Below are 25,007 nucleotides of genomic sequence, written 5' to 3'. Positions count from 1 at the left end.
TCCAGTCACCTGACCTGTCGTCTGACCTGTCATCTGACCTCACCGGTCAGGTGACTGGACTGGTCCACTTCCGGGCCGGCATCGACACCAGTGAGAACGCCGCTGCAAGACCCCTTCCCTTATCTGACGGTGAGTGAAAGCAGAGCGGAGAGTGGCAGCAGTAGGGCCGGCCACCTCTACCGCTCTCCGCACAAAGTATAAGGGGCTGTGTGTTGCGCTACCTACAGGGGGCTGTATCTGGCGCTATGTACAGGGGGCTGTGTCTGGAGCTATCTACAGGGGGACTGTATCTGGCGCTATCTACAGGGGGGCTGGATCAGGTGCTATCTACAGGGGGGCTGGATCTGGCGCTATCTACAGGGGGGCTGTATCAGGAGCTATCTACAGGGGGGCTGTATCTGGCACTATGTACGGGGGCTGTGTGTGGTGCTATCTACAGGGGGGCTGTGTGTGGAGCTATCTACAGGGGGGCTGTATCTGGAGCTATCTACAGGGGGACTGTGTGTGGAGCTATCTACAGGGGGCTGTATCTGGCGCTATGTACAGGGGAGCTGTGTCTGGAGCCATCTACAGGGAGGCTGTATCTGGAGCCATCTACAGGGGGCTGTATCTGGCGCTATGTACAGGGGGGCTGTATCTGGAGCTATCTACAGGGGGACTGTGTGTGGAGCTATCTACAGGGGGCTGTATCTGGCGCTATGTACAGGGGGGGCTGTGTCTGGAGCTATCTACAGGGGGGCTGTATCTGGAGCTATCTACAGGGGGGCTGTGTGTGGCACTATGTACAGGGGTACTGTGTGTGGAGCTATCTACAGGGGGGCTGTGTGTGGAGCTATCTACAGGGGGCTGTGTGTGGAGCTATCTACAGGGGGCTGTGTGTGGAGCTATCTACAGGGGGGCTGTGTGTGGAGCTATCTACAGGGGCTGTATCTGGAGCTATCTACAGGGTGGCTGTGTGTAGCACTATCTACAGGGGGGCTGTGTGTAGCACGATCTACAGGGGGGCTGTGTGTGGAGCTATCTACAGGGTGGCTGTATCTGGAGCTATCTACAGGGGGGCTGTGTGTGGCGCTATCTACAGGGGGCAGTGTGTGGCGCTATCTACAGGGGGCTGTGTGTGGCGCTATCTACAGGGGGCTGTGTGTGGCGCTATCTACAGGGGGCTGTGTGTGGCGCTATCTACAGGGGGGCTGTGTCTGGCGCTATGTACAGGGGGCTGTGTATGGAGCGATCTACAGGGGGGCTCTGGTGGATGATTTTTCCATTGACTGGTAGCAGAGTTACACAACTGGAAAAAAAAAATCCCCATCATGTAACTCTGCTACCTGTCAATTGAAAAGTCATCCACCACAGGGTCTCCCTCTTGACTTTCATTGTTCTGAGCCTTTTGGTTTGTCCTGCAGCTGCTGCCGTGATGAGCAAATGTTATACCCAAGATAGGAAAAGTAACACAAAGACTACATAACCGGATCCATAATATCTGTGATATCCAGACAGTCTAGAGATCCGCAGTGAAAATGCCCGCATGTTATTTGCAGAAGGATCTGGCCGTGATTTGATGTATTTATGCCGGATATTGGGCGTGGTTAGGGGCGTGGCTTAAAATGTCCCTCTTTTCCGAATTCAAAAGTTGGGAGGTATGCTTTATATACAGATATTTTTTGTCTGATTAGAACAGTTTTCATTGACCAGTTTTATGATTTCTCTTTCAGGACTATGAATTTAGGAGGTTTGATCATCCCCCTAGAGGAGAAGTCCAGAGACCCTCAGATAGCTTGTTACACTGCCTTCTATGATACGGAGGGAGTGACCCACACTAAAAGTGGGGAGAGACAACCACTCCAAGTGATTATCCAGGTAATATACCAGTAGACTTTTTCTGAGTTCAAATACAAAATTATTTTATACAGATATTTTACTTTACAACAGTCGTTCCTTGGCCAACCTCTAGATCCCCCACCTTTATCATTGATTTTCATTAATTTCTATGAACAGTGACAGTGCCAACTCCCTGTCTGGAGAACGGGAACTTGGGAACCCTTGTTTTTGATAATTGGCTAATCATAAAAAGGATGGTAGCTGAACAACCGCTTTAATGAACAGCCAATCAGAGATGAGCTTGTTGGTGTTATTCAGCACTACAGCTGTGTATCATTTATACAAAGACATTGATTAGCGTCCTCTCATTAGAGGATCCTTGTTGGAGGTGTTGCTTTTATTGATATTTTACAGTTTATTTAGTTATCATCAGTTTTAATATTGTATAGTAAGTATAACATTTTTACATGTTGCTGTGCACTGTACACTGTACACTGGTGGGGTCAATAGTGTATGGTGCATCATTTTCCATGTGTCTGGTGTCCTAGATATTGCATTCTATTGTTCTGTATTAACTTGCTTTGTTTGTAATATTTCTTCTTTATTCTACATTTTTATTTTTATTGATTTTGGGAATACTTGCCATAGGGTTATAATTTCCCACATTTGTATATTCGCTTTACATACCTGTTTGTTTACATTCACATCCATACAGCAAAGTCTATGGATGAGCTACATACATTGTAGTCTATGTATACAGTGCATCCATATAATTTACTGATTTACTTGACTTCTAAAACAAAACATTGGTACCCCTATGTCACAGTGCAGGAATTTAGGTGTGAGAAAGTGAAAACACTTCAAGTGCTAAAGATATGTGCTGAAAATTGCTCTGGTATACTAATTTATGCTAAATGTAAACATAAAAGTATTTAAAGGGAAAATACAGGTGAAATTATCTGTCTCATAAAAGTCTGTGATGCCAACTGCTGCTGATTTCCATCACGAAAAGTGCTTTGTATAACTTTGTCATTTTGTAAATCAGTTGTGGTCTGAGACTTCACCAATATGATTTTCTCACTAGTTTCTATGAGATTTCAGAGGAACGTTTTTACTTGATTTCCCCTTTAAGAATTTGACTCTTCTGTCGGGGGAAGGGTAACATCTGCTGTTGGAGGAAATAGGCATCATGCATGTTGGATTTCCGGGTGATCTGGCTACCACTTATTTCCCTCTATCCATTGAAATAAACATGCACTTTCGGCCTAGCATGAATGTATATGGTGGAGTCAGGAGAAATAGCTATGATCATTTTTAGTTTTATGCTAATTTGTTCTAAATGCCCAACTGGGCGTTTTTTAACTTTTCACCAAGTGGGCGTTGTAAAGAAAAGTGTATGACACTGACCAATCAGCGTCATATAATTCTCTTCATTCATGCCCAGCTTGTTTCACTGCACAGCATGATCTCACGTGAGATCACGCTGTGACAGGACTTCCTCCCACAGGTCCTTCACCGGAGCAATGGAAGACTGAACAGACATCGCCAGCTGCTGTAGATTCGGATAAACATCTTGGCATGACTGGAGGCGAGGTCTGTTCAGTCTTCCATGGCTCCGGTGTAGGACCAGTGAGAGGAAGTCCTGTCCCAGCGTGATCTCGTGAGATCACGCTGTGCAGTGAAACAAGCTGGGCATGAATGAAAAGAAGTGTTTGACAACTGTTGCTATCTTCATTAAAGCGCCTATTAGGTTAGGTAGGAAATAGGGCAGTTATAAACTGGTGACAGAGCCCCTTTAGAATACGTCACCAATATCAGATCAGTTGGGGTCCACCACCCGACACCCCCATCGATAAGCTCAGTGAAGGGGCACTCCGGTCTGTGCCACGTCATGTTCATTGTTTACCAGGCAGAGCATCGTACATTTTGTAGCGGCTGAGCCTGGTACTGCAGCTCTCTGTAGCACAGTCGCATTTAAGTGAATGGGACTGAGCTGCAATACCTGGTGTGGCCACTACTTAATGTACAGTGCTGTGTCTAGTAAATAATGATGGGCACGTGCCACTTGTTTGGTCACAGGATCGGTGGTAGTGCCAAGAGTTTGACCAATAGGATAGGCCATTAATATCAAAGTTCCAGAAAACTCCTTGAAAGGTTAAATGTAAAATTCCCATATAAGATCAGTTCAGATGAAGTGAATAGACTTTGGAAGAAATTAGTCCTACATTGTCTAATAACTGTTAGCAAGTTATAAAAAGCAGGAATTCAGCTGAGGAAGCAAAATTCAAAGACTTGTACATGATGTGTCTTAAAAATTTCATGTAACCATAATAGTTGGCTGAATAAGTCTTAAAAAATGCTGAGGGATTTTCAGACAGCATTTCTTATTAGAGAAGTAAGATATTCCCTGTTACTACCAGGGTATAGCCCAGACATGGGCAAACTACGGCCCGCGGGCCACATACGGCCCGTTAGGCTTTTTAATCCGGCCCGCCGAACTTGTCCAAATAATAGTAAAAACCTCCTTTTTTTTCCCCTTTCCCTGCAATGCCCACGTTTTCCCAATAGATGGCGCACTCAAAACACATTGACCGTTGTTAACCCCTTAACGCCGAAGAACGGATATATCCGTCCTCAGCAGCTGCTAGTTCGCGCAGGAGGACGGATATATCCGTCCTGTGATCGCGCGGGTACTGACAGTTTACCCACGCGATCAGCGGCAGGAGCACGGCTGTTATACACAGCCTGGCTCCTGCTGCAACTGCCGGAATCGAAGCACGCGCCGATTCCGGCAGTTTAACCCATTAAATGCCGCTGTCAACAGTGACAGCAGCATTTAATGTGTTTGACAGAGGGGGGAACTCCCTCTGTCTCCCGATCGGCGCCCCCGCAAACAAATCGCGGGTCGCCGTCGGGTTTCCATGACAGCCGGGGGTCTAACAAAGACCCCCAGGTCTGTCTTCAGCATCTGCCTGTTAGGCGATGCCAGAGGCATGACCTAATAGGTTGCCTGTCAGTTTTACACTGACAGGCAATAATGCTTTGGTATACGAAGTATACCAAAGCATTATATATGCGATCGGCATATCGCATAGTGAAGTCCCCTGGTGGGACTAAAAAAAAAAAAGTAAAACCGTTAAATAAAGTTTGTGAAAAAAAAAATAAAAAAAATTACAGTCAAAGTCAAATAAAACTACTTTTTTGCCCCAAAAAGTGGTTTTATTCAATAAAACGGTCAAAACAAATCACACATACACATATATGGTATCCCCGCGATCGTAACAACTTGACCAATAAAATGAACACATTAATTAAACCGCCGGATGAACGGCGTCCAAAGAAAACGCAAAAAACAACGGCAAAATTCTCTCTTTTCTCCCATTCCCCCCATAAAAAATAAAATAAAAGTTCATCTATAAGTCCTATGTACCCCAAAATAGTACTAATGAAAACTACACATTGTCCCGCAAAAATCAATCCCACGTACGGCCACATCGACGGAAAAATAAAAAAATTACGCCTCTTGGAACGCGGCGATGCAAAAACAAGTAATTTTTTTCTAAAAGGGTTTTTATTGTGCAAACGTAGAAAAAACATATAAAACCTTTACACATTTGGTATCCCTGTAATCGTGCCGACCCATAGAATAAAGTTAACATGTTATTTACGCTGCATAGTAAACGGCGTAAATTTATAACGTGAAAATTAATGCTGGAATAGCTGCTTATTTTCAATTCTCTCCTAAAATAAAGTTAATAAAAGTTAATCAATATATTATAAGCATCTAAAAATGGTACAATTACAAAATACAACTCGTCCCGCAAAAAACAAGCCCTTATACGGCTATGTCGACGGAATAAAAAAAGAGTTACGACTCTTGGAATGCGACCGTGAAAAAACAAAAAATAATCCTTGGTCATTAACGTGCAAAATGGCCCGGTCATTAAGGGGTTAATGTGGCGCGTATTTCTCTTTATTTCACTTTAATTTTCACTTCGTTTCACGTCACCATTAAGCCCTTCGGTTTTCAAAGAGTACAATATCAGCCGTCACTTTGCCACGAAGCATGCAAACTATGCTAGCAAGCAGTCAACACAAGAACGGGCGGCTACTGCTCAGAGGTTGGCAGCTAATTTACAGAGTCAACAGAACTTTTTTCTTGATAAATCACAGTGCGTATGTTATTTTAATCTATTTACATTTCCTCCTCCCAGTATCTGCGAAATAGTATGTAAATGCCATATCTTGCATATTCCTTGAGACAAATTTATTAACTGATAAGGGCTATTTTTCACATTTGAAAGACAGTTAATAAATTGGGTTGTAGTGTTCTTACTGTGCTATGAGGTTTGCACACACTACATTTAATGCTTTAGTATATCCGGCCCAAACACTCCCTCCAAATGCTCCTGGCCCGGCCCCTCTGTCAAATTTTAGAACCCATTGTGGCCCGCGAGTCAAAAAGTTTGCCCACCCCTGGTATAGCCAGACGTAGCAGCTGCTCAAGGACCCACCTTATAAGAAAGTCTTGGACTACTAAGGGTTGTGATCTGGGGGAGGGAGACCAGGAGAGATGTTTGTTGTGAAGGGTTAAGTAATGCAACATGAAAAGTACCAGGAAAGTAGAGACAAGGGGAGAAAAGAAAGTAGAAAATGTCACAAATAAACGAATGTTAATACACATTGTAAATCATCTCTCTTAATAGTAGTGGCCTATCATTCTGCAAATCCCTTTGGGACCCTATTCTTAGTTTTGCAATATGGCCAAAAGAATGAAAATCTCCTTAATATTTATTAGACGAACCCTTTCATGTTCACTTCACTGTTGGAGAATGGAAATGACAACCCCTGGGGGCTTCATAAATAGTTGCTAGGACAAATTTCACTTCCTAACAAACAAAAAGTTTACTTATTGTGCAGACCAAGTAAAGTCAAAAGCTAATTTTGGTGGCGTTTCTCATTAGTAAATTGACTAATAAAATGTAGTGACAAAGAACTGTATGTGTCAAGTATATTTCATTAAGGCCATGTCCACACTAGTATTAAAGAACAATAATTTGTTACTACTAGTGACCACTACCTTTTGAGCACACTATAGCTGGTGCACTCACGTTCTCCTCCCAAGCTCACAAAAAAGAAATAATCTCAAAAAATGTTAATGCTCTTGATATTCATCATTCCTTGAAGCTCAGCCACATTCTTAAATGAGTTCTCCTAGTAAACATATAGCAGAGCACTAGACGTACTTTGTAATATACTATGACATTTTCTAAACTGCATTGTTCAGGCACTGACTAAAGGGGGGCAAGACTCCAGTATTGGGCTATGTTTGTTTCCTTAGGCTCTAGTTTAGGGCTCTAGATTAGACATATATCCGTTTTCAAGATACTTTCTTTTAGTTTGGTCCTACATGTAGATTTCTCAGACAAAATCTCATGAAAGTTGCATGTACATGCGACTCACACACTCCTCCATGTATTCCCATAGACTGGAATTGATGCTGCGTTGTGTGATAGTGGCTAATACAACTCACACACTACAAAAAGCCAGCGAACAGCCCCAAGCCCTTAGTTACCAATGAAGCCAGGGCTACATGCAGACTTTCTGTAGCGTGATAGTAATAATAGCAACAGACTTGCAACAGTGACCTTCCATAAGAATACATTGAGTTTTGTGATTCAAAGTTTTTGAGACTTTCATGCAACTCTCACGCAACATATCCATAACAGACATGTCAACTCTCCCAGTTTTAACCTGGAGTCACCCAATTATTAGCCTCCCTCACCCGGTGATATATAGTTTTCACACGTTGTAAAGGATCAGCCAGACACAGCTTCTGTGTCGATGCCCGTGGGTAATCAGTCTTCACCTGCTCCTAAGTCTTGAGAGAGTGACACGATCTTCTACCAGTCAGGCTGGGAGACTGAGGAGTGGGAGAGCCTATCACAGCCTGGCCAGACGGAGCTAGCTCCCGCCCTCTGTCTATTTATACCTGCATTTCCTGCTCCTCCTTTGCCTGTGATTCTTTTCTGTTTCCTGGCTCTGCTGCTCCTGCTATGATTATTGACCTTGCTTCATTTTTGACCCTGGCTTACTGACTACACTCCTGCTCTGCGATTTGTACCTAGTGCACTCCTGGTTTGACTCGGCTCGTTCACTACTCTTGTTGCTCACTGTGTTGCCGTGGGCAACTGCCCCATTTGCCTGAGCTTCTGTGTACCCTTGTCTGTTTGTCCGTCGCCCAGTTGTACGCCGTCGTCTAGGACGGGCCGTTGCAGGTAGGCGGGGACTGAGTGGCGGGTAGATTGGGGCTCACCTGTCTGTCTCCCTACCCCGTCATTACACACGGTTTCCAGGAAGGGAGGCTAAAAATAGGTAACGGGAGAAGCAAAAAAAAAATAAAAATCAGCATGTATGCGTCCTCTTCTCAATCCAAGCTCTTGCTAAGCTCCAGGCGCTACCGTCCAATGTCAGGACCCGCTGCTGCGGTGCCCAGAGCTGAGCAAGAGCAAGGAGGGTAAGTGTGAATTTTTTTTCTTTTGTCTTATCTAGGGTTTGAATTAAGTTAAGGTGTCTGGTCTGGAGTCTGAATATATTATAGGGGTCATGTCTGGGGTAGGACTATTTTTAGGTTGTCTGGCCTGGGGTCTGAATTTATTTAGTAGGTCTAGGATCTGAATATATTTAGGGGTCTGGTCTGGGATCTGATATTAACATAGGAGTCTGGAGTCTGATATTAATATATGGGGTCTGGTATGGGGTGTAATATTAATAGGGGGGGTCTGAATATATTTGGGAGGTCTGTTGTGGGGTGTGATATTAATATGGGGATCTGGCATATGGTCTGATATTAATATAGGTGTTCTGAATATATTTAGGTGTTCGGGTCTGGGTTCTGAAATGAATATAAGGGGGTCTAAATATATATAGCCACACCCCTATATATATTTATATATGTCACACCCCTTGAAATGGCCACTCCTATTTTTGTCACAACTGGCTGCTCAAGTATCACTCTGTGATGGACTCTCTCAGATTGACATCTCTGCAAAAAAAAGACATGGCGGGAAAAAAACTTGTGTGCACAAGCAATTTGCACTTGAAGAAGTCTCTTACAAGTGGCATGACAGTTGATATTGAAGCTGTACCCGACACCCCTAAAGAGTCTACGTGTAGACCCGGCTAACCAGGTGGAAAATTCAATTCATTTTGTTCTGATGTCCAAAGTTATAATTCTACTGCACTTCCTTAGAATGAATTCCAGCAGATGCAGGATGACTAGTAGTAGGGGATTAAGGGATATGTTTTAGTAAATAGAAGTCTTGGCAAGAGCCTGAAGGTTTTGTGATTTGGAAACACCCCAACATACTGAGACACCTCCATGCTTATAGTAACATGAATGAGGCCATGTGCATCTGAAATGCTTCATTAATATCTTTGACACTGATAGATTTCAGAATTGTTCATAATTATATAATAATAAAAGTTGCTTCCTCGTTATGTGAACAATTGCTGTGTTTATGGCTTGTCATTTGTCAGCTCTTTAAACTAAAAACATCCCTATTGTACAATTTGTTGACGAAAACAGTCTGGAAATTGACTTCAAACGTCACTTGCCTTTCCTTTTTCTCAAAATATATCTGCCATTCCGGCAATGGTATAAAATAAAGAAAGCATGAATCTGGATTATAACACAGATGCCATAGATAACAAGGAGGAGGAGGTAAGGTTGAGATTAGTGCCCCTCTCCTCCTTCCAAGCTAAGGAAACAAGGATGTGATAGTCTGTATTCTACCAACATGTCTGCAAGCAAAGTACAAGGAACCTGTATTTCCCAGCAGCTAGAGGCATTACTTGACGCTCCTTGGTCAGATGCAAAATCTGTAACAGGGCCCCCAAGTGTAATTTATAGTAATGGTGTCCTCTTATGTGGCGGATAGGTTGTTGGGACCCTAACAATACCAGGGCCTGGGTGGAACTTCAACTTCAGCACCCCTATAGTTATACTCTTTTCTTGCAACATGTTATGTTAAGGGGTTTTTCCGGGACTTTGATATTGATGACATATTGTTAGGATAGGTCATCAATATCAGATAGGTGCGGGTCCAACTTCCAATACTTCCACCGATCAACTGACTAAAGGGGCCGTGGCGCTCCATTGCTTACCAGTCACAGCTCCATACATTTGATAGTGGGTGTGCCTGTTACTGAAGCACTGTACCATTCATTTGAATGGGACTAAGCTGCAAAGAACTGCAGTACCAGGCACAGCCACTACCAAATGTATGGAGCTGTGACTGGTAAGCAATGAAGAGGCCGCAGCTGATTTTTGTTAAAATTTAAATATAGAGAATTATAGTAGCATTTCCACGTATACTCCACGTCACACTACAAGAATATCCCAACTGTATATCTGTAAATCAGAATATGTGAAGCTTCTGGAAATTGTCATTTTCTGTACATGTTCACAGCCTACTGTAAAGGTTTTCACCATCTGGGATTTTTTTCTAAGCTTAATTAGCAATGAGAGATTTGTTAGTCTCCATATGCCATGTGTGAAAATCTTGGATGAAAATGTTGTGCTAATAAGATGTACACAACTTCGTATCATTCTTTCTACAGCCTATATTTTTATGATTTTCTCTAGTTAAGAGCTAGTCTAAGTAGGAGATGTTCTGTGGCCTGCACGTTACATCTTGTGAGGAGGCACTGGTCCACAGGTGACATATAAATAACGGCCGTAGCCGAGCCGCAAGGCATAGGGGGAGGCCATATGACGAGGCGAAGAGGAAGGGGAGGAGCCGAGGGACGTGAGGCTGGGTTAGACGGCGCCCTGGTTTGAGCGCCAGTCTAACCGGAAGCAGCAGGCGGAGCTCCTGCTCTCACACTTCTCACTCCTCTTCCTTCGTCACTAAGGATTTTCTGTGATGGCGGACGTTCCCAGGCTGCTGGAGCAGCTCCGGGACATGGCGGACAAGCAGGGCTTGGAGTGGCTAAGGGCCCTGCTTGCTGGTCAGGTGGGAGGACCGGCGGTGGTTAGTGCAGCCGCACCCTCGGCAGAGGGAGCACAGGACACGCAGGCCAGGGAGGGGGAGAAGGCTGGGGATCGCAGGACCGCGATCCCCAGTTGGTGAATCCGCGGCGGTCCAGGAGGGCCAGGCCGCCAGCTAGATTAAGCCCTGACGCTACTCCCAGGGTCCGGCGCAGGGTTGGGAGCCCCTCCAGGGACCCTGGAGGCTGGGGCCTTGTGTCCTCTCATCCTGGGCGTAGGCCCCGGTGTGGCAGGAATCCCGTTTCCCAGACGGATACAGCGGGTCAGGGGGTCCAGTCGCCATGAGGCGGGGGACGTCCTCAGGCCCCAGTACAACATTTTTACCCGGACCTGCGGCAGGTCGACCTGGCGATGCTCCAGTCGGGCGGTCTGCCTGTTCCAGTGAGGAAAGCGGCAGAATCCCACGAGGGCCACAGTCGGTGGTCGTGCGGGGCAATGGCAGTGGGCGGCGCCCTGCTGGCTCAGTGGCGGAAGGTCGACGGCCCGCGAGAGCTTCGACAACGGGCATTTTTCCAGCTTGGGAGGAGGGTGGCGGGAGCGGCCCTCCAGGTTCGGTGTAATGTCAGGGTAGGGAGACAGACAGATGAGCCCTAATCTACCCGCCACTCAGTCCCTGCCTACTTGCACGGCCCATCCTAGGCGACACCGTACAACTGGGCGACGGTCCTTACGCTCAATATGTCCACGACAGACAAACAGACAAGGGTACACAGAAGCTAAGGGAAATGGGGCAGTTGCCCACGGCAACACCGTGAGCAACAAGAATAGTGAACGAGCCGAGTCAAACCAGGAGTGTACGAGGTACCAAACGCAGAGCAGGAGCGTAGTCAGTAAAGCCAGGGTCGATATGAAGCAGAGGTCAGTAGTATTAGCAGGAACAGCAGAGCCAGGAAACAAGAGAGAATCACAGGCACACACAAGAAGCAAATGAAGGTATACATAGACCGAGGGCGGGAGCTAGAGCCGTCTGGCCAGGCTGTGATAAGTTCTCCCACTCCTCAGCTTACCAGCCTGAGTGGTAGCAGCTCGAGTCACTCTATCAGACCTAGGAGCAGATGCAGACTGATTAACCACGGGCGTCGACACAGAAGCTGTGTCTGGCAGATCCTTTACATTCGGCTTCTGGATGCGGGACACAGGTGGAGGAAGATCCTGGTGATGATGATGTGCTTTGTGGAGGTCGACTGGATGATCCTGTTCCTCCGGCTGGTGGAATCACAGCTCCTGTGCAGCCTGGTGAGTCTTATTCATTGCCTTACTCTATTCCCGCTATCTTTAGGTCCCTGGGGTGGGGTGGTGTGTCCCTGTGGGGGGTAGTTAGGGAATCTGTTGTTGGTAGGGTGGGTCAGGGTGAGGACAATAGTTTCCGTGATTTGTTGGGTAGTGTGCGGGAATTGTATCGGTGCGAGAATGTCGGGTTGATGGTGAGTTAGTCGCCGATTTCTGCGTGGGCAGGTGCCACGGGAACGTCGCTAGGGTCTGTGGGGGACGACTCTGGGGGACAAGGGGCTATAGTTCAGGAGTGTGGGGGGGCGGTATCGGTTCAGATGGATAAGGATGGAGAGGTCGATCGGGTGCGGTTGGACGATAAGGCAAAGGTGGAGGTTTACGTTTGTTTCGAGGTCCCCCTGGGAGCACATTTAAAAACCGAGGTTAAGGAAAAAATGTGGAAAGACTGGTACGTCAAAATTTTTTCACTCTTGCCCTTAGAGAAGTTTAATTTAGACAAGCCAAAAAGGGTGGAGAGTAGGAAGGAGAAGGAGGAAAAAACGTAGGTACAGATTGATACCCCAAACCTTTCCTAACTGGTTACAAGCGTTTGCCATATTGGCAAGTCTTATCGGGGAGAAGGCGCTGGATAATTGCTCTGGGCTTTTCTGCTAATTAGATGCCATAGCGGAGGCTTAAAGGGTTTATGAAGGGATGACTTGGCTCAGATACGATGAGCAATTTAGACAGCGTAAGGCAGTCCGCCCGAGTATACGGTGGGATCAGAAGGATATTGGCCTATGGCAAAGAATCATGGCATCGGTAAGGCGGGGCCGGGGGTTCTGGCCAGTATGGACAACAGGGAGGGGGAGGACAGTCGAGCGGGGCTGCAAGCAGCAAATCGGGTTTATGCTGGCAGTTTAATGACAGTCAATATAAATTTGGGGAAGGTTGCAAGTTCAAGAACTCCTGCTCAGTTTGCGGAGGAGCGTCCCACGGGGCGTCCCGTTGCTTTAAGAAGGGAAAAGGAAGAGGGGGCATTTCAGGTGGGCATGGGGGAGACGCCGGTGAAGCTGGCAGAGATGTTGCCTTATCTAGATAGGTACCCGGATACGGAAAAGGTCAAGTTACTGGAGTTAGGGTTTAAGGTCGGTTTTTGTATCCCGCCCCCTCTGCATGAGGTCCCCTTTTCATTGCGTAACCTACAGTCTGCTCGTGAGTTCCCGTTAATAGAGAAGTTGAGCAAAGAGGTGGGGCTGGGTAGAATGGTGGGTCCGTTTGTTTCACTCCCCCCTTCTCTGACTTGGGGACCACTCTGAGAGGGGAAACCACCAAGAAGGAACCTAACAAGTTCAGGCTTATCAACCACCTGCCGCATCCAAAGGGGGCTTCGGTTAATGATGGCATTGATCTCCCTCTCTGTTCTGTGGTTTACACCTCCTTTGACGCGGCAGTTGATTGGGTTAGGCGGTATGTAAAGGGTGCGCTTATGGCGAAGACGGATATCGAATTGCTTTCCGTTTACTTCCCGTTCATCCCGAGAGCATTCGGCTGTTGGGTTGCTATTAGAAGGGGTGTTCTTTTGTTGAGATGTCTATCGATGGGCTGCTCGATTTCCTGCGCCTATTTCAAAGCCTTTAGTTCTTTCCTGGAATGGGTTATTTGTGAGGTGGCAGGGGTGGCCTCAATCATTCATTACTATGGTGATTTCCTTTGTGTTGGGCCGGCGGGTTCCCCGGTGTGTAGTAATTTGTTGTCGACAGTAGAGTGGGTGTCTAGGCGGTTCGGGGTTCCGCTTGTTCCTGCAAAAACCGAGGGCCCGAGGTCGGTGATGGTGTTTCTGGGTATCACCGTTGACTTGGAATGCATGGAGTGCCGCCTTGCCCCGGAGAAATTGCAAGATTTTAAATTGCTGGTGGGCAGAATGCTGCACTTGCGGAAAATCACGTTACGCAATTTGCAATCTCTCCTGGGGAAACTTAATTTCGCATGTCGAATTATGCCCATGGGTCAGATTTTCTGTAGACGGTGGGCGCGGGCAACGGCAGGCGTGAAGGCCCCTCATCATTTTGTTCACTTGGTCTGAGAACATCGTGACGACGTAGAGGTGTGGTTAGAATTCCTGGAACAGTACAATGGCCGATCAATTATCATGGTGCCGGTTGTTGATAATTTTGACTGGAACTTATTCACCAATGCGTCTGGTAGTGTGGGTTTTGGGGCCTATTGCGGAGGTCAGTGGTGTGTGCGTCAGTGGCCTGATACCTGGGTTGAAGAGGGTTGGATTTGTAACCTGGCTTTCCTGGAATTTTTCCCCATAGTCGTGGCGGTTACAATATGGGGTGAGCGTTTCAGGAACAGGAAGGTGCGTTTCCACTGTGACAACAAGGGGGTGGTGATGGCAATTAATAAAGTTTTGGCGTCTCCTCCCCCTATTGTCTGTTTGTTGCGGCATTTAGTCTTCTTGTGTTTGTCTTTGAATGCTTTGGTTACTGCTGTGCAACAACTCAATTGCTGATTTTCTTTCTCGATTCGCAATGGGATCAGTTCCGGCTTTTGGCCCCAGAAGCGGAGGCGTAGGGTCTCGCTTGTCCTCCTCACTTGTGGGATCTGGTCTGCAAGGAGCGAATTGGCTGATCCGTTCTTCTTTGGCTCCAGGGACATGGATTGCTTACGAGGTAGCGTGGCGGGATTGGGAAGAGTGGTTGAGTGAAATGGACGGGGTGGTTACTGATGATGTTTGGATGGTTGCCTTGCTTGCTTTCCTGGGCTATGTGTCGGCTGCGGGTTGGTCGGTCGCTAAGGTTAATTGCTTTGTGGCGGCCTTGGCCTTCGGTTGCAGATGGCGGGGACGGCGGGACGTCACTAAGGATTTTCTGGTCGGCCAGGCCCTGAGGGGGTTTAGAAGAGGGCGGGTGGTGCCTGATAGATGTCGCCCGGTGTAGTTTGCTTTGTTGGAACGATTGGGGTCTGCAGTGGATGTGATGTGTACCTCCATGTATGAGTCGAATTTGTTTAGGTTGGCTTTTTCATGGGCTTTTTTCAGGGCGCTTCGTGTGGGGGAATTGGTGTCTCCCAGCGGGTCGCGACCGTGTGGTTTGCTGGTTGAGGATGTTACGCAGCTTAAAGGGCGGGTGGAGTTCTGGATTCGCCGTTTTAAAATGTATCTGTAATGTCGGTGTAGGGAAACAGACAAGTGAGCCCTAATCTACCCACCACTCAGTCCCTGCCTACTTGCAACGACCCGCCCTAGGCGACGGGGTACAACTGGGCGACGGTCCCTACACTCAATAGGTGCACGACAGACAAACAGACAAGGGTACAAAGAAGCCAGGGAAATGGGGAAGTTGCCCACGGGAACACCGTGAGCAACAAGCGAGGTGAACGAGCCGAGTCAAACCAGGAGATGAGCGAGGTACAAAAACGCAGAGCAGAAGAATGGTCAGTAAAGCCAAGGTCAATCACAAGCAGAGGATCAGTAGTTCAAGAAGCTGCAGCAGGGCCAGGAAACCAACAGAGAAGAATCACAAGCAAAGGAGGAACAGGAAAGGCAGGTATAAATAGACAGAGGGCGGGAGCTAGCTCCTTCTGGCCAGGCTGTGATAGGCTCTCCCACTCCTAAGCCTGCCATCCTGGGTGGTGGAAGATGGAGTCAGTCTCACAGACATAGAAGCAGGTGCAAACTGATTACCTATGGGCGTCGACACAGAAGTTGTGTCTGGCAGATCCTATACAGTACCCCCCCTTTTATGAGGGGCCACCGGACCCTTTCTAGGTGGACCTGGTTTATTGGGGAAACGAAAGTGGAACCTCCTGAGCAATACCCCAGCGTGAACATCCCGGGCGGGTACCCAAGTCCTCTCCTCAGGCCCGTATCCCCTCCAATGGACCAGGTACTGGAGGGAGCCTTGGACCATCCTGCTGTCCACAATCTTGGCCACCTCAAATTCTACCCCCTCAGGGGTGAGAACAGGGACCGGAGGTTTCCTCGAGGGAGCCAAGGATGGGGAGCAGCGTTTAAGGAGGGAGGCATGAAACACGTCGTGTACTCGAAAAGACGGGGGCAACACCAGTCGGAAAGAGACAAGGTTAAGGACTTCAATGACCTTGTATGGCCCTATAAACCGGGGAGCAAACTTCTTGGACGGGACTTTAAGGCGCAAATTTTTTGACGATAGCCACACCAGATCCCCGACCACAAACAAGGGGTTAGCAGAACGTCTTCTATCTGCCTGAGTCTTTTGTATGCTCTGGGACAACTCTAGGTTCTTCTGAACCTGGGCCCAGACTGTGCACAGTTCCCGATGAACGAAATCTACCTCGGGATTGTTGGAACTACCAGGTGAAATGGAGGAGAACCGTGGATTAAACCCTAAATTACAGAAAAAGGGGGAGACCCCTGACGAGTTACTGACCCGGTTGTTAAGGGAAAATTCGGCGAGGGGAATGAATGAGACCCAATCATATTGACAGTCAGAGATAAAACACCTTAAATATTGTTCTAGAGACTGATTAGTCCTCTCAGTTTGGCCATTAGTTTCAGGATGGAAGGCAGAGGAGAAGGACAGATCAATCTCCAACTTTTTACAGAAGGCTCTCCAAAACAATGAAACTAATTGTACCCCTCTGTCAGAAACAATATTGACAGGAACCCCATGGAGACGCAGGATGTGTTTGACAAACAAGGTAGCTAACGTCTTAGCATTGGGTAATTTCTTGAGGGGTACTACCAGGGTAGCATCAGGCTGGTTGTCCCTCTGAGCCAGGGCCTGGACCTGTAGGGAGAGGCCCTGCATTTGCTGAGCCAGGGACTCAAGGGGGTCCATAGTAGTGTCAGGGACCAGGGTAGACTAGGTATATGGGCTTGTGATTATGTAATGTCGGGGTAGGGAAACAGACAAGTGAGCCCTAATCTACCCGCCACTCAGTCCCTGCCTACTTGCAACGACCCGCCCTAGGCGACGGGCTACAACTGGGAGACGGTCCCTACACTCAATAGGTGCACGACAGACAAACAGACAAGGGTACAAAGAAGCCAGGGAAATTGGGAAGTTGCCCACGGGAACACCGTGAGCAACAAGCGAGGTGAACGAGCCGAGTCAAACCAGGAGATGAGTGAAGTACAAAATCACAGAGCAGAAGAATGGTCAGTAAAGCCAAGGTCAATCACAAGCAGAGGATCAGTAGTTCAAGAAGCTGCAGCAGGGCCAGGAAACCAACAGAGAAGAATCACAAGCAAAGGAGGAAGAGGAAAGGCAGGTATAAATAGACAGAGGGCGGGAGCTAGCTCCGTCTGGCCAGGCTGTGATAGGCTCTCCCACTCCTAAGCCTGCCATCCTGGGTGGTGGAAGATGGAGTCAGTCTCACAGAAATAGAAGCAGGTGCAGACTGATTACCTAGGGGCGTCGACACAGAAGTTGTGTCTGGCAGATCCTTTACAGGATCAGTCTGGAAGGGGCAAACAGGTGTTGTTGGAAACAGTGCATTGCGCGATCATGTGTCCTGTTCGCTCCTTGATGATTTACTTACGGGGTACTGATGTAGTGTCCGGTCCATTGCTGCGTCATGTAGACGTGGGTTTTCGGACTCGTTTTCAGTTCACGGCTGTTTTCTGTAGGTGTTTAATGTCCATTGGCCTGGTCTTTTGCACCGCATTCTTTTCAAATCGGAGCGGCTACAGAGGCGGCCAGCTTGGGGTTGGGGCCTGATGTGGTGCACCGTATCGGGAGGTGGGAATCCTAGCGTTTTCAGTCATACATTCGCCCCCATTTGCTTGTATAGGGGCGGGTGGTTGGTGGAATTATTTTTTGCTGGGAAAGATGGTTTGTGCTGCTAGCTCGTGTTCTTGTTTAACGGTTTTTTTATTTTCTTTCAGTTCATTCCCCCGTGCCTGGTGTGGATCTCTGGGTACTCGTATGTTCATTGGGGGGAGGTTCGGGCTGAGGTTCGGCCAGACGGGCACCAGCTGGGTTTTGCTAGATCGGTGGCTATGTTGCGGTGGCTCGGATTCCGGGGCATGTCGTGGGCAAGGGTTTTACCGGAGTTCCATCATTCTGCGGGGCTGGATAGGGCGCCGGATGTCCTGGTGCTTCACGTTGGGGGGAATGACCTGTGTGTCCGTCCATTTTGGGAACTGATTCGTGACATACACTTTGATCTGCTGCGTCTATGGTCTGTTTTTCCCAGAGTGGTTGTGGTATGGTCAGAGATTGTACCTCGTAGATCGTGGAGGGCCGTCAGGTCCGTGTCAGCGATTAATAGGGCATAGATGAAGGTGAATCGGGCTGTGTCTGCATTTGTGGTGAGAAATGGCGGGGTGTTTGTGCGCCACTATCATTTTGAGGATCGTGTGGGTAACTTTTGGTTGGTGGATGGGGTGCGTCTGAATGCGGTGGGTGTGGATCTGTGGGCATTGAGGATTCAGGAAGAATTCGAGCGAGCTATGTTGTTGTGGGGGAACCCGCATATTTGAGGTGTTCAAGATATGCTTGCTGTGGCGGGTCTGGGGGTCCTTGGAGTTGGTCAAATTTGGTGGGGGAGGGATTTATAGTAGGGATGGTCCCTCCGAAATTATGTTATGGGGGATCTGGTTTATTTGAGCTTCTGCTGGGTGGGGTCCCGAGGAGTAAATACATGTGAAGTTTTAGCCATTTGCAGTTGGTCACGGTGCCCCTGAGCCTGTGTTTTGGACGGCTGGGGGTAAAATTGCAGTTTTTTTGGGGTAGAATGGCACCAGATCCTCCTTTCTGAGCTTCAAGGGCCTCCTGTCCCAATTTTTCTGTAGGGGTGAATGGTTTTCATGTGAATGAGATTATAATTGGGTTTGCATGAAAAGGTTAAAAATTTGTGGTTATTTATTTTTTGTATATTTATTTGGTATGTTATTTATTGAATTGTTTTTGTTGTTTGTTAATAAAATGGCTGCTGTGGCCAATTCATTCCAAGAAAAAGTTTCTGTGTTTTATTGGTCTAATTAGAGTTTATGGTAAGTCAGAGACATAAAGGGGGTGTGAATTGGTACAGTAGCAGGATATAAGGTAAGACAGGACCGAACTCTATTATCCCTTGTCATGGGACTGGAATGTGAAGAGCTCACAAGGGTTGTGGTTGATACAATCTTTCACAGTCATCTTCAGTGTCAGGAGATATTGATGGCAGCTACATGATTCACTACGATGATTGTTTTTGCGTTTTGTGAAAAGGCAGGGATCAGAAGAAAACGTAGGGTGAAATTTGAGTGATTTGAATCACCAATGTGTAACATGATTGTAGTTATATAATAATCTATGATTGAATATTATGTTACTATTGTCACGCAGCCTTCAAGGGGTTGTCCCTTCTGGACCACCCCTTTTTTAAAATTGAGAATCGGCTGTTGGCTGCAACCCCTAGCGATTGGCTATTATCACCAAGGAAAGCTGTGGGCAGCTGCACAATTCTCCTGCAGTGGCTGCTGCAGGAGAAATGTGGTATTACATGGAGCTTTTTTAGATTAATTCAAATGAGTCCTCCAGAGCAGGAGCCACTCTTTCCAATGGCTCTCTACTCTGGCTCATAGAGAGGGGTTCCAATAGCTTCATTACAAAGCTATGGCTAGAGGTAGATTTTTGTTTCTAGACATTTTTATAATAAAGGTATGACCTGTTTGCAAATTATTTTTAGATTACTCTACTACTTTTTAATTAAAATGTTTTAGAAAACCAATAAATCCGCAAAACCAAGATCTCTGTTTGCTGCCAATGAATGCAAACATGAATTAATTACATCTAGAAGCTGAAACCCCATACAGGTTCTAATACTTATTACAGCTGAGGTTTTGCTACAGTATATATCAGCATAGGCAGTCTGGACTCCCGGCTGATAGCTCTACTATTACCACTATTTACCTGCTATTATATTTTGTAGCAAATATCCAGGATAAAAGATTTGTGCTGCTTCCATATTTAGCAAATGCACTGAAATAAACCCTCAGCTGTGAAAAGGAATAGGTCAGGATAAGGTTTTGAGACTTTGGATATAAGTAAGAATGTTTCCATTCACCAACAGCAAGCAGAGATCTTGATCACAGTGGTTTCTGGCTCTTGGAACCCCCATGATCAACTGTTATCCCCAGAGGAAACCGACATGACGTGCAGTAGAGCTGTATTATAATCTTGTAAGTTTCATGTATTCATCAGTTCAACACTAATATGCAGTATATACTTTCCCTACTGCAGGAGGCATTTTAACTAAAAACCTAATCGTCTTCCAAAAGCATTCATGTGATACTTAATTACGTCTTCGTAGAACATTGTCCTTATTAATATATTACTGAATTGTTGGAATGATATGTATTAGTACATGGAAAGTTCAAGTTAAGGAGAATACCATTTCTATTCATAGCAATGTCCAAATGAATGGACAGAAAACCAAAAGACTGGAAAACTCTTCAATTACAGTTATTTTCTTAGATGTAATTAATGGGATATTGAGTTTCCATGATAGTACGGTAGGACTGTATTATTACCCGATACCACTTAAAGTCACCATGGTCCTGACCACGCTAACAGAACTAGTCAAGAGCCGCTGCAATGTGTGACACAGAAGACTTCTAGAATTATGGTCTATAAGAGAATGACAAATATAGTTATGCTTCTAGTGTTGGTGGTGTTGCCTTCATGATCTGTAGTGATCCATTAATAGGGCAGTCTGTATTCTGAAGGTTTTACAGGGCATTGGTTGCCCATTAGTAAAATTTAGACAGATAATAGAAGTCTATGCAATGCATGTTTGGGCCAGGTCCCGAGGCTCCCTTTTCTGGCCGGGCTCTATGCTGTCCATTCCTTAAATGGAGAATTGAATGGGAGGAGGCTGAAATACTGTGAACTGCTGCTGCAAGCATTTTGGCGTTTTATACTATTGAGCAGTAAAGTGAATGAATTGGAAGCGGCGCTCGCAGGGCCCCTTTAAAACAGCTGATGGGTGGGGGTGCCAAGAGTCAGCCCCCACCGATTAAATATTGATACTAGGCCATCAATTTTCTCACTCTGGAAAACCCCTTTAATAAACCCCATGGACAGGCGTTGTCTTTATGAGACAACCCCTTTGAAAGTCTGTGCCTGTGACAGGCTGCAAAGGCTGACCCGGCTCCAAACTTATATACGCAGCTATTCTTATACTTAAAGTATATTATGAATTTACTGTTTATTCAATTCCCTAATTTAAATGTGAAGGGTAACCAAGGTAAATGTGAACTGTAAAATAAATGTGGTTCAGTTTGCTGAATATGCTATATTTTATTGTACTTTTCTACTGTCCTTAGCTTATAATTGACAGTGAGAACTGATGCATGACACTATGTTTGAAGAGCTCCGTGCTCCAGTTAAACAATTGTGTATAAAATGCCCTTCATGTTGATGTCTTAAAGTCCATCTACACCTTTTATTATCATGCCATTTTTTAGGTACAAAAATTCTGTGCTAAATAATGTTCTATTATATCCGTATAGGGTCAGAGCTTCATTTTTTCTGATACGGAGCTCCAAATCCCCTGTATAGACAGACTTACATTTACAGGATTCTATGCTTGCTACCTGCAGCCACCACTAGAGGGGGCATGGGAACTTACTGGATACTGTCTTATTATTGAGTTCAATGTATGAGCAGTACACAGTAAGCTCCCGTGCTCCCTCCAGTGCCGGCTGCAGGCAGCCAGAATGTTATGTTTTAAATCCTTGTCTATTAAGGGAATTTGGAACTCTGTATGAGAAAAACAAAGCTCTGAAAACGATCAAGATATATTAAGAAATTTTTCAGCACAGAATTTTGTATCTATTTAGATGGTATACAAGAGTGAACGTTTACTGCAAAGAAAAAAAAATTGCTAGTTTACGTGTTGGAATCTGCATGCAGTTTATTGCGTTCTGCAGACATTTATTTGACCTAACAGCTTAGCTCCGAGGGCTTATGTGGCCTATTTGTCTAACCAGTAATCATAATGTGAGACACAATACTTGTGGGTAACTGAGTTCCAATAAACATGATAAGTCCAAAATGAATGCATAAAGCTAAAATTCTAACAAAAAAAGTTTGGATATTACAGCAAAGATTTTTGCCTTTTATCATCTAATGTATAACACAATGAGGCTGTGAAATATATCTTACTCTGGAAATCATAATAAAAGCAGTTTTTTTCAAATCTTTTGCTGTATTCACAGTTTGAAGACATTGGGAGCTTTGAGACAGTATGGCAAGTGAAGTTTTACAACTACCATAAAAGAGATCATTGCCAATGGGGCAACAGCTTCAGCAGTATTGAATATGAGTGTAAGCCCAATGAAACTCGCAGCCTGATGTGGATCAACAAAGAAATGTTCCACTGAAGCCACCAAAGCTGGACAATCTTCTGATGAGGGACGCAACTCGACCAGCACAACGAGCCTATTAAAGCCACAAAGCAGTATAAATAACATATTATGAGCCTAAAAAAAGAAAAAAATCCTTAAAGACCCTGCTAATGTTTGCTTGAGATAAACCAAACTCCTACACCAGTGGTGGTGACCATTTGTATGAGCTGGGCTACACAGCAACGTGACATTACCTGCGAGTCCTATTTTCCCCAATAGGATAAATTATTTCAATGTTACTAAAATAAATTGTGAGCTACCAAAAAATCTGACCTCAAAGCATGGGTGACCTCATGTTGCCATGTATCTCGGGCCTACTTCAGAGGGAACTAATAAGCTAAAGTCTCATAGATATCAACCTGGCCACAAAATGGCTACCTGTATATAATACGTACACTTTAATGGGGTTTTTAGAATTGATAGCATATCACTAGGGTGTATCTTCACTTCTTTATCAGTAAGGGTCTTACTGCTGGGATCCCCACCTGTCCTCAGCATAAAGGGGCTGCAGCACTAGTTAAAAGCTGTGGCTCATTCACATTTTTTCCTAGCCGAGCCTTCCCATCCATCCACTGTACAGGAAATTGCAATACAGCTCCATTCATTTCAACTGTGCAGGGAAGAAGCTGAAGGGACAAGATCTGCTAGGAATCCAGAGGTCGGACCTCCACATGACATATCCTAGCAATATGCCATAACATTATAAAGTAGAAATACTCCTTTAACTTGAAGGGCATATGTCCTAAAATAATAAAAACCTAAATAACCAGTCAAATAGCTCTCCCACTAAAGTCATTTGTTTGTCCCCTTTGAGCTAGACCACATTTAAGAACAGGGTTGGATCACATCAGGAAAGGAAAGGTTCCCCTACTTTCTCCTGATAGAGGCCAATTCTGTGTACCAATATACATCGCCCATATGGAGCCGCATTATGGATTTTTGACTGGCATAAATTTGTTCTGCAAAGCTTGATGGCAACCGATATTGCCACCACCACAGCTCCCACATGGGTGGCACTTAACCTTTTCAGGACCCTAAATGACAAATGTCCCTACAAATCACCCTATTCTGCTTTTACAACAATTTCGGAGGGGGAGGGGGGGGTATCAATGCCTAACTAGACTGATTTGCTATTTAGGAGTCTGGAAAAAGTTTGTGACCACAACTATTGGTTCGAGCAAATAGGATATTTGACTGAAGAGAACAACTGAAGACATACAGTATATTCACAAGTGATTTTTTTAATTTCAGAGGCAAATTCTCTTTAAGGAGAAACACAGGAGCACTTAGTTTTTCTGCAGTGGTTAAGGTCAAAGTCTGGAGAGTTAACCCTTAAAACTTTTCCTGCACCATATACAAATAGCGGACATAACCAAGATTTTGTATGATGTTCTTTATTTTCTTCACCGCATTTGTGTGCAGGAGGAGTAAAGCGAATTACTGACACCTTACAAGATTGATGTAAGAACTGAATCGTTATTTGTCACAGAAGGAACAATATGAAGTGTTTATCTGTGACAGTTTAATGATTCTAATGTATGATTGTTTGTATCCTATTTATGTTTACAGTAGTGTTAGTGGATATGTATTATTTTTGTATATACTATTGTGTCTATAATGTAATTGTTTCTTGGCTTTAGAATATTAGTATTTAAAAAAGGAGTTCCTGATAGTTGAGCGTTGAAGACTGTGAGAATAGCCATCATTGCTTTTAAATGCTCTGCCTTTATTTATCAACCGTTTAAAGGGAAACTATCATTATTATGTTTTACTTTTTGCCTTTATATATTTTGTTAGTGTTACATATTTTTTGTTATAGAATTTCTATATCATTGTTTTTGTTTCTTCAATTGCTTCTATTCTATGTTGTGTCTGCACCTTAGCAAATTTTACTGTTCTGCTTCGGTGCTAGAAATATAAAGATAATTTTTCGATTTCAATACATATCACGGTGCTGAGAACCAGTGAAGAATTCAACACTTTACTGCTAAGAAATAAGTGAATCATGTACCCATATGAAATGATATACTGTCGTAATCAGAGATTGAAGGTTAATAAATAGAAAACAGATAATGATAGTTTCCTTTTGTGTATGTGATTTTTTTCTGCTTTGGTAAAGTAACAATGATAAGTTTTGCAATATGTGTCGGTGTGTTTATTCCATTCAGTGGTTACTCTGTTCTGACAAGCAGTTCTTAAAAATCTGCAGAACTTGCTGATGTACCTTTGCTTATCCTTGTCCCATTAACTTCCAAAACTGGGTGATTGAGATGGAGGATTTGGTGGTATAAGCCAAATTTAAGCTGATAGGACAGTACAGAAATGTATCTATTATATTGGCTAGTGAAAGCAGAAGAATAGTCTCATTGAGACTCAAACTAGAGTTTATGGACGTCAAAGACAGGGGGGTACCCCGCTCAGGACCCTCCTCAATTAGCCAGAGTGGAGAACTGCTAACAAAATACGTCTCTCGCTCTGGCAGACCAGGCCCACCCATGTATTACATGTCCACCATTTATTTATAAGTGCATGGCCAGCCGTAGC

The 25,007-nt window shown here is 45.2% G+C and overlaps 1 protein-coding gene across 1 annotated transcript in view; it reads left to right on the top strand.

The window, feature by feature from the left end:
* CNRIP1 (cannabinoid receptor interacting protein 1) overlaps positions 1-24,721 on the top strand; it is a 28,163-nt gene extending 3,442 nt beyond the window's left edge. Inside the window, exons 2-3 of the mRNA XM_075863106.1 lie at positions 1,713-1,857; positions 22,275-24,721. Of these exons, the coding sequence (XP_075719221.1) occupies positions 1,713-1,857; positions 22,275-22,439 (310 nt within the window). The 3' untranslated portion in view covers positions 22,440-24,721. The remainder of the gene's footprint in view (positions 1-1,712; positions 1,858-22,274) is intronic.
* The last annotated feature ends 286 nt before the right edge of the window (positions 24,722-25,007 follow it).

The sequence above is a fragment of the Rhinoderma darwinii genome, chromosome 4 (genome assembly GCF_050947455.1).
Source record: "Rhinoderma darwinii isolate aRhiDar2 chromosome 4, aRhiDar2.hap1, whole genome shotgun sequence".
In the NCBI taxonomy this organism is placed as follows: Eukaryota; Metazoa; Chordata; class Amphibia; order Anura; family Rhinodermatidae; genus Rhinoderma; species Rhinoderma darwinii.
The sequence above is the reverse complement of the archived record's forward strand: the minus strand, read 5'-3'. Positions and strand labels throughout refer to the sequence as shown.